The 12,587-nt window shown below is 52.0% G+C and overlaps 5 protein-coding genes across 5 annotated transcripts; 2 read left to right on the top strand and 3 right to left on the bottom strand.

Annotated features, from left to right (window-relative positions):
- Positions 1 to 522: 522 nt before the first annotated feature.
- On the bottom strand, positions 523 to 831 carry CLUP02_06790 (uncharacterized protein; the record flags this gene model as incomplete). Its single annotated transcript, XM_049285787.1, has 1 exon — positions 523 to 831. One exon carries the CDS (start codon positions 829 to 831, stop codon positions 523 to 525), a length of 309 nt encoding a protein of 102 aa, XP_049142930.1.
- A 500-nt stretch (positions 832 to 1,331) lies between these two features.
- On the top strand, positions 1,332 to 3,043 carry CLUP02_06789 (uncharacterized protein; the record flags this gene model as incomplete). The annotated part of the gene is made up of 6 exons (XM_049285786.1): positions 1,332 to 1,419; positions 1,516 to 1,756; positions 1,811 to 1,919; positions 1,994 to 2,541; positions 2,627 to 2,785; positions 2,848 to 3,043. 6 exons carry the CDS (start codon positions 1,332 to 1,334, stop codon positions 3,041 to 3,043), a joined length of 1,341 nt encoding a protein of 446 aa, XP_049142929.1.
- Positions 3,044 to 3,319: 276 nt separating this feature from the next.
- On the bottom strand, positions 3,320 to 5,121 carry CLUP02_06788 (NCS1 nucleoside transporter; the record flags this gene model as incomplete). The annotated part of the gene is made up of 3 exons (XM_049285785.1): positions 3,320 to 4,574; positions 4,637 to 4,907; positions 4,962 to 5,121. The coding sequence occupies 3 exons, from the start codon at positions 5,119 to 5,121 to the stop codon at positions 3,320 to 3,322; spliced, it is 1,686 nt and encodes a 561-aa protein (XP_049142928.1).
- An 830-nt stretch (positions 5,122 to 5,951) lies between these two features.
- On the top strand, positions 5,952 to 9,129 carry CLUP02_06787 (hydantoinase/oxoprolinase; the record flags this gene model as incomplete). The annotated part of the gene is made up of 3 exons (XM_049285784.1): positions 5,952 to 6,006; positions 6,133 to 8,049; positions 8,108 to 9,129. The coding sequence occupies 3 exons, from the start codon at positions 5,952 to 5,954 to the stop codon at positions 9,127 to 9,129; spliced, it is 2,994 nt and encodes a 997-aa protein (XP_049142927.1).
- A 257-nt stretch (positions 9,130 to 9,386) lies between these two features.
- On the bottom strand, positions 9,387 to 10,889 carry CLUP02_06786 (uncharacterized protein; the record flags this gene model as incomplete). The annotated part of the gene is made up of 4 exons (XM_049285783.1): positions 9,387 to 9,927; positions 10,008 to 10,503; positions 10,557 to 10,593; positions 10,656 to 10,889. The coding sequence occupies 4 exons, from the start codon at positions 10,887 to 10,889 to the stop codon at positions 9,387 to 9,389; spliced, it is 1,308 nt and encodes a 435-aa protein (XP_049142926.1).
- Between the last annotated feature and the right edge of the window lie 1,698 nt (positions 10,890 to 12,587).

Below are 12,587 nucleotides of genomic sequence, written 5' to 3'. Positions count from 1 at the left end.
GTGGTGGTGCATCATTCGGAGATCAGGCTGCATCTGCACAGTTACTTGCCAATATCCGATTGCGGCAGTCAGTACTGCCGGCTCAAGAACCGTTGGCTTGGGTCAGGGGTAAGTCATGCTCAGGATAACACAGTAGCAGCGATTGGTAGGTACCAACACTCATTGAATCTCACAGTTGCCCTGCTCGAGAGGTTATTCTCGACTTATTTTCGACGGGAACAGCCGCGTCGCATGCTAGCTGCCTTTTGCGACATTAATTGGTGTCAACTGGGCCTTGCCAACTGGGTATTATGTATGACCGAAAACTTTGACCGGCCTGGCATCATCTGTTCTGTGATGCCTGTAGTGTAATTGCACATTGCGCTTTTCAAGCTACGAATACTCACCAACTCGTCCTTCACCGGAGAATTGATCGCTGCAGTGACGAATGCAACTAGGCACAGTGCAAGGATTAGACCGACGGGATACTGGAACGATCAATGCGTTCCATCGTGTTCATGTTGACGCAATTTGTATTTTTGATCAGACGCTCCACACTGAACTCACACAATACACATACAATTTCCCCTCGGGTTCGAAGCCTTGCGGCAGGAATACGTAAAAGAACCTGGCTTTGTAATGGCTGAGCGGAATCTCTTGACATCTACGGAGTACTTCTTGACGTTCATTTTCAAAGCGATAGGTCAAGCCCGGGGTCAGAAAATTACCCGAGTAGGCTCCATGACCGAGGTACTTCAGGTCCCGGGCAACTGCCCCGGAAGACAGAACGGCTAAGAAGTGACTCATGGGGATTACGACGAGCAATTCAATGGCCAGGGAAGACTCTGTCATTCCAATACGACTCGAACAACTTGGCCAAATACATCTTTGACGGTGGTGTGCCGGCCATCAAAGATTCTTGAGTATGCGCCGTCCATTTGCCGGCCCCGGCGCCCCACTCTCCCCCCGGTATATCTAAAGGTGTCTGCACCGGGATGAAACGGTGGCTGCTCTTCTGCAGAATGCTGCTATGCCGTATAGAGGTAAGTACCATGGTGATGGAGCGATACATAGCCACGGTTACCAAGTTACAAACATGCATGAAGACAATTAGGGTGCGGGTACGGCAGGGCGGCACAGGCGGAAAGTGAGGTAAGCATGCGGTGAGCTTGGTGAGGTCTTTGAGATAGTTGAAAATTGAGTTGGTTGGTTCGGATACAGCCAGACTTCTTGCCTTGCCACTCCACCGCAACATCGCAGGCATCTTGCATACAGCGCCGCAGACCTGCATCGGTTGCCGACTCAAAATGATTTAGCATATTTTGATCGAGCCACTGAAGCTTCCTATCGAAATGACTGTGGAAATTCTCCAACTTACCGGCATGGTGGTCCGCAAGACCCCTGCTGCGTGCGCTACTACGCTCGCCTTTATTAGTCTCGGTAACTGCTGGTCAGTGCCGCTGTCTCTCCCAACCTTTGTCGTGACCAGAGCGATAAACACCTTCTTGTGATCTGCATCTCATTTCAATTTGACAGAGCTGTGCAACATGAAGGTTTCGTCCGTCCTCTCATCAGCCGCCCTGGCATCGGTCGTGTTCGCCGCGCCTTCGGTCAAGCCACGCGGCGACTCAACCACAGACGGGGCTCAGTTTGCCGATCTCACTGCCAGCATCCAAGCTAATGTGTTCAAGTCACTAGATGAGCGGGAGGCCAGGTTGAAAAAGCGCGGTGAATCAGCCAACTGCACGACAAGCAACATGGTCTTCCGTCGGGAGTAGTAAGTGCTGGAACTTGGGCTCAAAATCATAGCCGATGACTGACAAGCAAATAGTGGCTCGCTTTCATTGACCGAGAGGCTTTCTTATGTGAACGCCGTCAAGTGTCTTCAAAGCCTGCCGCCACGAACGCCGGCTAATGTCTCCTCTGGTGCTCGATCTCGGGTATGTAATATCATCCCACGGCTTTGTCCGAACTTTTTTTGCGGTAACCCGGACTCGACTGACTCGCTACACAGTTTGATGACTTTGTCGTGACCCATATTCAGCAGACCATGACGATCCACTACACGGGTAGCTTTATGCCATGGCATCGCTGGTTCGTGCATCTCTACGAAAAGGCTTTGCGCGAGGAATGTGGCTACACCGGCTATCAACCTGTGAGTTTAGACCAAATCTTGACGGTTGATTTCCTTTCGCTCATTGTGAGATATCAGTACTGGGACTGGCCTAAGTACGCTTCTGCGCCTGAATTATCCCCTATCTTCAACGGGGACCCTTACAGTCTCGGCGGAAACGGCGAGTACATCCCCCATGATGGGCCTGTCATTGAGCCTCCCGTGGGAATTGGCGGCTCAAGCATCCAGCTGCCTGCTGGTGTCGGCGGAGGTTTCGTGACTACTGGGCCTTTTGCAAACATGTCTGTCAATCTTGGCCCGGTCGGTGGCCTTGAGGGCACAGCGCCCGGGCCGGACGGTGGCCTGGGCTACAACCCTCGCGGTTTGAAGCGCGACGTGGGCCCGGCTATGAACCAAAGATACGCGAACTACACAACGGTGTTGAGCGAGTACCTCTGCCAGCGCCTATCACGTGATGACCGATGCTGATGGACCCTCAGACTTGTTGCTCAAGCCCAACATCTCGGAATATAGGCTTTTGAGCGAGGGAGTTCCTTACACCCCTGAGATTGGACCTCATGGAGGAATGCACTATGCCATCTCCGGTGATCCAGGTGCGGACCTTTTCACGTCCCCTGGCGACCCTGCATTCTGGGTTCATCACGGTATGATGGACCGCATGTGGACTTTTTGGTAAGTCTTCCATTCGGGTAAATCATCGTATCCAATGCACTCTTCTAATATCTGGCTCTAAGGCAAGCGCTGGATCCTGCCGCACGTCAACAGGAATTGAACGGAGGTGATTACGGTCACATTACCTGGGCCAACAGCCCGCCATCCGCGAAAACTCAACTCACGGATGTTATTGATATGGGATACACGGGTCCCTCAATCAAGATTGCAGATGTGATGGACACCTTGTCAGGACCATTCTGTTACTTCTACCTTTGAGTATCCGACAAATACGGCAATGCCGACACAGCTCAGGGTCTGGACGAACATCGGCTGCTTATTCGATGAACATGGAATGATAGACTGAAAGGTATTACATAGTATCTAATGATGTAAGTATGAAGCTATGAAGATACGATATCACGCGATGAAGGGTGGCGATCTTGATGTCTGCTGCATGAAGACGATAATAACACGCTATAAGACACATTTCCACTTCCTTTTGAGCAAGCTATCTAAGTATTGTAGGGCATTAAAGTACCCAGCACATCTCAACTAACCCAGCATAGACTTCAACCATGTTCGAGGCCCCTTCTCAGAGTCGTGCCCCTCAACACCCTTATGCGAGCCCTCGATGATTTCGGTATCAAGCGGCAAAACTCCCAGCTTTCTTGCTTCGTCATCAGTGAAAGTCGCATAGTAGTCCACCTCATCAATAACACCGGCTTCATGAGGGGGCCAGATGGTGTTGATGCCCAGATGTAACAAGAACGATATGGCGAAACCCAGTGGAAACGCTAGGTAGTAAAGATTGATCCAGCCCTCAGCAACTTTGACGCTATCAGGTGTAACGCTAGCAGCAAAACCTGGAAGCTGTGTCGCAAAGCCGCACACCCAGGCGATGAAGGTTCTAGGGTTGAACCCCTTGCAGTAGTAGAAAGAGCCATCTGGACGAGGGTGGTAGAGGTCTGACAGCTTGATTCTGCGTTTGCGGATGATGAAGTAGTCGCAGATTTGGATGCCAATGATGGGACCAAGAAAGACGCTGTAAGCGGAGAGTACGCTGATGAAGACCGCCGCCGATGACAGGAGTTCCCATGGGCAGAGCGCAATACTCAGCACGAGACCGATGTAAGCGCCGCGTCTGATGTTGATGTACCGACAGAACAGACCAGACAGATCCATGCCAGCGGAGAAAGCATTATCAACAGAGTTGATACTCAGTTGGATACAGAGGAGACCAAGCCCAGCGAAAAAGGCACCTGCGCGGCTTTTGGCGTTGTAACTCGAATCTAGCCATGCTTGGACGATCAAGGGCGGGTTCCAGATCGGCTCGCCGTAGATGACGCCAGTTGCCGAAGCTGCCAAGCAGCCAAAGGTAGGGAAGATGGCTCCAAAGAAGATGATGCTGAACCATTGTCCGAAAACCTGGTCTCCGGGCTTCCGAGCAAAGCGACAGTAGTCCGGCTGGTTGGTCAATCCGACAGCAATACTACCGATAACGGTAGTGATGCCATGGACGATTTGCCAGCCGAGTTCGCTTGAGGACATTTGCTTTGACCCTTGGCGGACTAGAGACCCTGCTTCGCCGGCTGTTGCCAGAGCCCAAATCATGATGGATATGAGTGTTATTGAGGAGATGGTGTTGAAAGCCAGAAGAAGTTTCTGGATCCTCTCAGGCCGGATGTAAAGGATGGGAATGAGGAGCACGTTGAAAATGATCCAACCGATGAAGTCTTTGGTGGTAAGGTGTGAGGACTCGGGGAACACGTTGCCTAATGATTCGAACGATGGGAAAATTGCCGAAAGACTGAAATTCGTAAGCATTAGGTCACACAGAGGCGATTGATGTTTTGTTTGAGAGGTACTCACCAGTTGACAACTGTCAAACCTCCGGTCCACGACTGTACAGCAAACCACACCAAACTGAGAATGATTCTCTGAATGAGGATTATGTACTGCCCGTACACGCCCCAGATGTACCGGGAAACGACTGGAAATCCGATGTGCCAATGTGCGCCGACATGTCCGTTAAAGATGGCAACAAGGGCAATAATTACTTTGCCAATGACAATGGCAATCACGCTTTGCCAGACAGAGAGTCCAGCAGCGACGAGAGATGCTCCGAGTTGCCAATTGGAGACTATCACTCTGTTAGCTTGCCCAATGAGTTTATCATGAATAATTTTTCACTGACTTGCAACCTGGTTAGTCAACCAGAATGATATGAAAGTTGAAGTTGTCCATCTTCTACGGTTTGGAGGAAGGGGTCTGATGTCTTCGTTAATCCACACGTTTGATTCAGCTACATCAGTGTCGGGCAGCCGAGCCCATCTCAAAAATCCACGGAGACTCATGGTAATAGTAACGAGTCCATGGGACTTGCACAAAGACTCCCAATGACTTCGCGGCCGGGTGAGGGACATTCGCTTGGTTTAATGATTCCGCAGGCGACGAGAGTCCACGCTCACGCGCATCCTGGATGCAGTTCCTCCATATCGGTAATGCTTCTGGTACGTTGCATTGGCGCCCGCTTGGCAGACCTTCGCGTCATCCAAAACCTCAGCCGATAACCTAGACGCTGGCGTTTGGTATGTGTAGCTATCAACTTAGGCTATTTCTTATCGTTGGAGAATGCCTCCAAACACACCTTAGGTGTGAAGCTCTTATCATAGTTTCACGCGAGGGTGGAGCAAAGCCGGTGATAAGAACGGCATTGGGCAAAGTCTGGAGATCAACAAACCCAGGGGATCCAAGTTTACCCCGCAACATCATCGTTCGGCATCTGGTGTCCGGACCTCTAACTGCATGGTTGCACGGAGTAGCCAAGCGGTTGTACCTGCCCGATTATCATTCATTATCTATCCTTTGCGCCGTCTTAAAGACTAGTGGCAGACAGTATCTGGCCGTGGCCGTGGTCTTGGGAGCCCATTTAACCGCTTCATCCGCTCAGGCGGCATGCCTGTGGGATGATCTCCGACGACACGAGCTTTGGCCAAGAGCTTGCGACGTTGCCATTCGGGGTTTGCTGACACGAATAGCTTGGAGCCAAAGGAATGAGCGCTGATTAGGTATATGAGACTGGGACAGTCATACCCAACCAAGTGATTGAACTGAAGACCTGGAGAAGAGCAACAAGCTGATAATATCGCAACAAACAGAGCTGTTGTGCGACCAAAGTACCAACATGGGAGAGATGCCACCATCACAACGTACTGTTCGAATTGGAGTTGATGTTGGAGGTGAGTCTGGAAGCTCCAACCGTCAGCTCAAAACACAATGAGTGTCTCAACCCGGAAACAAGATTTTACATATTGAAGAGACTCATTTTCTCAAAACGAGACCTCGCTGATAATGTTTTTTCGAAGGAACGAATACGGATGCCGTCGCAATCGATTTAAGTCTCCAAAATACTGCGGACCGCGGGGTTCTCGCGCACTTCAAAACTCCCACCACCCCCGATGCAAGCGCAGGCATCGAGACCGCCGTAAGCACTGTGCTCGCCGCCGCCGGCTTGACAGACTCGCCGGAACGAATCGCAAGTGTGACCATCGGAACAACACACTTTATCAATGCAGTCATCGAGCGTGATGTTCGCCGCCTGCAGCGTGTGGGCGTTCTACGACTCAGCAAATCCTTCTTGCGTGAGGTGCCCGCTTTCGCCGAGTTCCCTCCGGACCTAGCAGCCGTGATCCAGTCTTACGTTGGCATCGTCGACGGGGGATTACACATTGACGGCTCACAAGAGGCGCCAGTGGTGGAATCTCAGGTTGTTGCCGAGTGCGCCAAGAACCGCGAGAGTGGCGTCGGCGCAGTTGTGGTATCTGGTGTCTACTCACCTATCGACGAAGTCTTTGGGCAAGAGGAAAAGGTTCGCGACATCATTCTCCGCGAAGTATCTGGCGTAGATGTTGTGTGCAGCAAGGAGGCGAGTGCGAGCATTGGCTTCATTGAGCGAGAGAATGCCGCTATCCTGAACGGTGCTATCTTGCGCTATGCAAGGAAGAATGTGAGCAGATTCCGTCTCGCAATGAAGAGACTTAACCTCTCTTGCCCTCTCTTCTTGACGCAAAACGATGGCACCATCCTTGACGCGGCGTCTGCGGCCAAGATCCCAATCCGCACGTTCTCGAGCGGTCCCACAAACTCAATGCGTGGAGCTGCTTATCTCGCGGGCCTAGACACTGGCGGTGATAGCTCTGCTATAGTGGTAGACATTGGCGGGACAACATCTGACGTTGGCGTCCTGCTTCCTTCAGGCATGCCTAGACAAGCATCGGCGTATGTCACCGTGGCTGGAGTAAGAGTCAACTACTCCATGCCTCACCTCCACTCCGTCGGTCTCGGAGGAGGTTCCATTGTCAGAAACGTGGATGGCAAAGTCAAAGTCGGCCCAGAGTCTGTCGGACTCGAGCTAACCACACGCGCACTTGTCTTTGGAGGGGATGTTTGTACGACGACGGACATCGCAGTCGCAGCGGGCAAAGCATTCGTGGGCACAACTAAGCACGCCAACAGCCTAGACTCTGCTTTTGTAGAAGAGGCAATCCTCCGCATCAAGGCACTGCTGGAGGGTGCCGTTGATGTTATCAAAACTTCACCCGACCCTGTCCCGGTCCTCCTCGTCGGTGGAGGCGCCATTTTGTCACCGGAAAGCCTGAAAGGTGCCTCCAAGCTCGTCCGACCGCCGTTCCACGATGTCGCCAACGCTGTCGGAGCAGCCATCGCACGTGTATGCGGCGCTGTTGATATCGTGCAAGGTACAACTCACCAGACAGAAGGGCAAGCCATCGAGAACGCCAAGAAGATGGCCGTCGAGCGCGCTATTGCTGCTGGTGCGATCCCGGAAAGCATCAAGATTGCCGAAATCGAGACGATGCCACTGCAATACGTCGCCAACCAGATCCGAACACTTGTCAAAGCAGTTGGTGACATTGACCCCCATGCCAAGTTGGAAGAGGTTCTCGAGGACTCAGAGGAAGAGGACGGCGAGGAGCAGGTTGAAGCGACTAAAGACTTGACGCGGGCAACCGTGGAAGAAGAAAAGACTAACCCAGCCAAGTACAAGCCGACCGTTACTCGGAATGCGAGCGGTGTTTCGGAATGGCATATCACTGAAACTGACTTGGAGTATCTTGCCGATGGCTGTTACGTGCTGGGATGTGCAGGTGGTGGAAGCCCGGCCGCGTCGAAGATCCAGCTTCGGAATATGCTCAGAGCCGGACACAAGATGCGTGTCATTGAGCCCTCCTCACTGAAGGATTCAGATGTCATCTACTGGGGTGGTAAGTAGACTGATCTCGTTAACGCATGGCGTCTTAGTGATTGACTAACTTCGACCAGGCCACATGGGTTCACCCGCTGTCTCCATTGAACGACTGCAGTCCATCGAGACGGTAGACGCATTCAAGGGCTTGATGGAGTACCTTCGCCATGACAAGTTCGATGCCGTGATGGGTCTCGAGATTGGTGGTGCCAACGGTCTCGAACCTTTCCTCGTTGGCTCATCCCGGTTCTACGACAGTCCTATCATTGATGGCGACTGGATGGGTAGAGCGTACCCAACGTACTGGCAAACGACATTGGCCGTACATGCCCCTTTGGAGCTGGTGCCGTGTGCCATCGACTCCGGAGACGGCAAGACCATCGTCATGACCAGAGCGCCCAACGACGAAATCGTCGACCGCGCTCTACGCGCCTCCTGCTCTGAGATGGGTTCTCGTGTAGGCATGGCAGCCAAGCCTACTACCACCGATAAGGTCAAGAAATTTGGCGTTCTGAATACTGTATCTCTTGCATGGCGTATTGGGCGCTGCATTGCTCTCTGCCAAGCAACCAACACCATGAGCACGGTCGCCGAGTCCATCATCAAAGAAGCCGGTGGTCTTGAGGCTGCCAAGGTCTTGTTTAGGGGCAAGATTATGAAGGTTGAGAGGCGGCTTTTCAAGGGCCATTCTTATGGTGAGGTGCATATCGCCGCCTTTGAAAGCGGCGATGAAGACGAAGCTGCGAACAACAAGGAGAGGGTTGCTGCCGTCGCACAAGGGGGCACGATGAAGATCCCTTTTAAGAACGAGAACATCCTGGCCGAGCATACTGATGAGGGCGGCAAGACTAGCATAGTGGCTGCTGTGCCGGATCTGATCTCAATCTTGGACAACGAGTCGGGCCGGGCTCTCGGAGTGCCTGAGTTCAAGTACGGGTACAGAGTCACCGTGATTGGTATTACTTGCTCGCCACGATGGACTGAGACTCAAGCTGGTCTAGAGATTGGTGGACCGAAGGCGTTTGGGTACGACATTGACTACAAGCCGCTAGGGAAGTATGTAGAGCCACGAAGTGTGCTGGAAGAATACTCCGACTAGGTTCAGCAGTACCATGCGTTGGAGATTTCGGGACCATCTTAAGTAGACAAACAGAATTAGATTTGTAAAACTACGCTTGAACCCGCGCAGGAGGTAAATATCTGGATAAGACCTCTAACTAACGAAAGAAGCGAATGACAATAAGTAGAGGTAAAAGTGGGGTATAACATGAACCAAAATAAGACACAAGGAAAGGAAACATATCCTCACATCAATACAACTAAGACAAACCTGAACAAAAGAAATAACTCATCCTCTTAATCCTGGTCTGGGTTAGACTTGGAACTAGAGGGCTTCTCGAACGTGACCTCCTGAGTCACCACAGTCGTAGTCCGAATATGCCCCCTGATATGCTGGCCATCCATCACACTGTCTCTCTTGCTCTTCACCCGAGACATTTTGTCGAGGCTTTCGGGTGCTCCTGTGCTAACGCTGACGGTGTACTCAGCCGACGTCTCGCTCTCTTGACCGGACATTTCAACTCCGTCTTGGCGATTCAACCCCTCTGTGCTGCTCATAGGGCGGTGGAATCCCAGCCCGTGCATAAAACTGGCCCTGTTGTTTCCTTCGCTTGGTTGAGCATACGGATTACCGTATTTCGATGGCCTGCCACTACTCCTGAACTGCAGTGAAGACGCGTTAAAGAGGCGTGGCAGCAGAGTAACGAATATCGGTCGAAGGGTAGGAAGACATGCCGCCAGGATGCCGATGGCGACCTCGAGGAAGGACCATGTGGCGGCGTCCACATTATCCCAGTACGGGTCTTTTGTATCTGCAGCAACGCGGAGGGTTCGGATTCTGAGTGCAGAGATGATGCATGTGCTGTTGAAAGACGACTTAGAACAATAAATATCAGGGGAGTATGGATGAAGACTTACAAGAATCCGAGACAGAAGACAACGAGCAACATTCGCTTCTGCTTGCGAGGAAGTTGCAGTGAGTTGATGACCGGAATCGGCATGCTGAAAATGGCAAAGTCGGCTACGAGGTTGACTCCGGCCATGGTGTACCAGATGGCAAGGAAGTCTATGCAGCGGCCTTCGATGGTCGGATCCCAGAAAGCGGCTACGGGAAGACACATCATTGGTTGAAGGAAGGAGAGCATGGCAGTCCACGAGATCATAAAGGCAAGACCCCACAACGTCAACTTCTGCATAATGTCGATGGCGAAGATGCGGCGGTATTGCAATAGGATGGAGATCTTGACGAGGCAGGTCGCGATGTTGTACACGATGATCGAGGTGTAGAAGGACTGATGTTGTTGTGAGTATAGACTCGGGGGTGAGTTGATCGCGATAGGATTTACCTTCATGTATGGGACGTAGTCCTCGGGTGGAGGAACCCATGAATGAAAGCCAAGACCCCATTTGCTTTCTTCATTGTCGTTAGTAAGAGACTCTAGATTGTGAGGTATCAGATGGACTTACCAAGCCCAATGGCAACAGCTGATCCGATAAGGAACATCTGAGAAAGTAATGATATGAGCCAGCAAGTCTTAGCATCAGGAAGATGTTGTTATTGCTCACCTGGGCAACCACCATCACCGAGTCGTCCAGCCCAAAAGTTCGCAGCATCCTAACCCTGGTGTAAACCCGGAGACTGACCGCCGCAGTCGACAGAACGGATCCAACAGCCAGAATAGCCACTATCTCTCCAAATCGGGATTGGCCATCGAGGGCATGGTCGACGGTGCTGACGGAGGCCTGTTGTTGAGTCTCTTGTATCGCATTGAGGTTCCTAACCAGGACGTTCGCCGCCATGTTTAACGGACCTCCAGATGATTTGCGTAAGTGGCGTAATTTGAGTTGAGTTGTGAAGAACCAAGAAGAAGAAACAAGTCTCCTTCTATGATCGAAGAGCAGAGGCCTTCAGTCATCCTTATTGTATTCTCTCACCTCGCCTGGGAAATTTGCCCACCTCAGATCGAAACCCCAGCAGCCACAAGCCGTGTTTCTACCTGCAGTGGTGCAATTTTCGACTTGTTGGGTCATCTCTGCAGACATGGATACTCCCACTCGGTTGAACGTCGCAATAGAGGCTGAGTGGGAAGAGAGCGCGCACTAGTCACTTAGTCGATGGCCCAAGATCTTCCGTGGGGTAGTATTGGTGCCCTTGAGGCAACTCTGACAGGGGTCGGCCAGGATGAAGCCATGAGAAACCAATCCGGGGAAGGGAATGAGATTCCGCCAAGCGTCTCGATGCAAGGGCCAACCCTCCATCTATACAACCGCTATCCCGATTTCCAACAGACTCGACACGCAAGGTGGCAGGCCGACATGGCCGCAACTTCACGAGGAGGGGGAGGTGCTCCGGACGCACTCGCTGTCCAATTGCGGCTGCAGTCTCAACTGGGTTACAGATCGCTAGATGCCTGTCTGAAGGATTGCTGCAGAACATAGGGCCCGAACTTGCCCCTGAATCCAGCAGTAATGGATTGCGTAGCGCGATATGTGAAATGTACCAATCGGCGACCAGACTGCTTGTCGCGAATCCTGCGCGTAGCCGAGTCTCGGAACTTTATTCGACGCAACCTTGGAGTGAAGAGCGGACTGTCGCCAGTTCGGGTGGCCTTTGCATGTTCGGATGAAGACTCCCGCAAGATCCGGTGGCTTGAGAAGGCGGACTTGGCCTCGTTTGTGTGTAGCCGCCGACTAAGCAGAATACTAAATATCGACGCCGTTGAGTCGGCACCGGGAGCTGTCACAGATCGCGGCCGACCGTGCAACCTTCAACGTCGGCACTAGCAACAGTGTGTATCATCGATCTCAAACCGACTTCTTCTTTCGCTGGGCTCATTTCGTGCGTGCAACCTGGGCGGGCGCCCACCCGACGGCACGCTTTGAGTTGCGCCTTGGATCAAATGTCTGTGAGTTGGTCTCGTTGCTAGCGTCAACGGTCGCTTTTGGAGGCCTGCCTCACGCGCACGTCCTGGGCAGCTCTGTATCCGTAGCTCGGCGATGGCGCAGACACGCGAAGTCCACGTGGTATTTGGGAAAGATTGATCAGCAAATGCAGGAACATCAGGAGCTCTTTGAGCGTTGAGACATTTTCGCACTGCAGTATCAGCCATCATGTGTGAGTTTGTGATCTTGGCAGAGTTCAATAGTGAGCAATAACCCTTCGAGATCGCAATTCAAGTGCCGATCAACTGCAGTTTGAGAACAGACGACAGGCATCTTTTCTCCACGTCGGAAAGGACGGCTGCTACGGAGGCGGGGGAGATCATTGTGCCAAAATCATTGATAAGCCCTATCAAGACAGAGAACAAGGTCAGATTTCGTCATTCAAAAAACACCAGAAGTATAATTTGAATACCGTCGAGATTGTCAGGTGCAGGGTAGTGAATAAATATTGACAGGGGCAGTTGCCGATTTTCCAAGCCCATGTATGCACTCGACAAGTACGCCTACGACTGTGTGAGCATGATAGGTTGCATCAGATGAGGATAGATCAACAGA

Source organism: Colletotrichum lupini, chromosome 3, assembly GCF_023278565.1.
Source record: "Colletotrichum lupini chromosome 3, complete sequence".
NCBI classification, from domain to species: domain Eukaryota; kingdom Fungi; phylum Ascomycota; class Sordariomycetes; order Glomerellales; family Glomerellaceae; genus Colletotrichum; species Colletotrichum lupini.
This window is presented reverse-complemented; position numbering and strand designations above follow the sequence as displayed.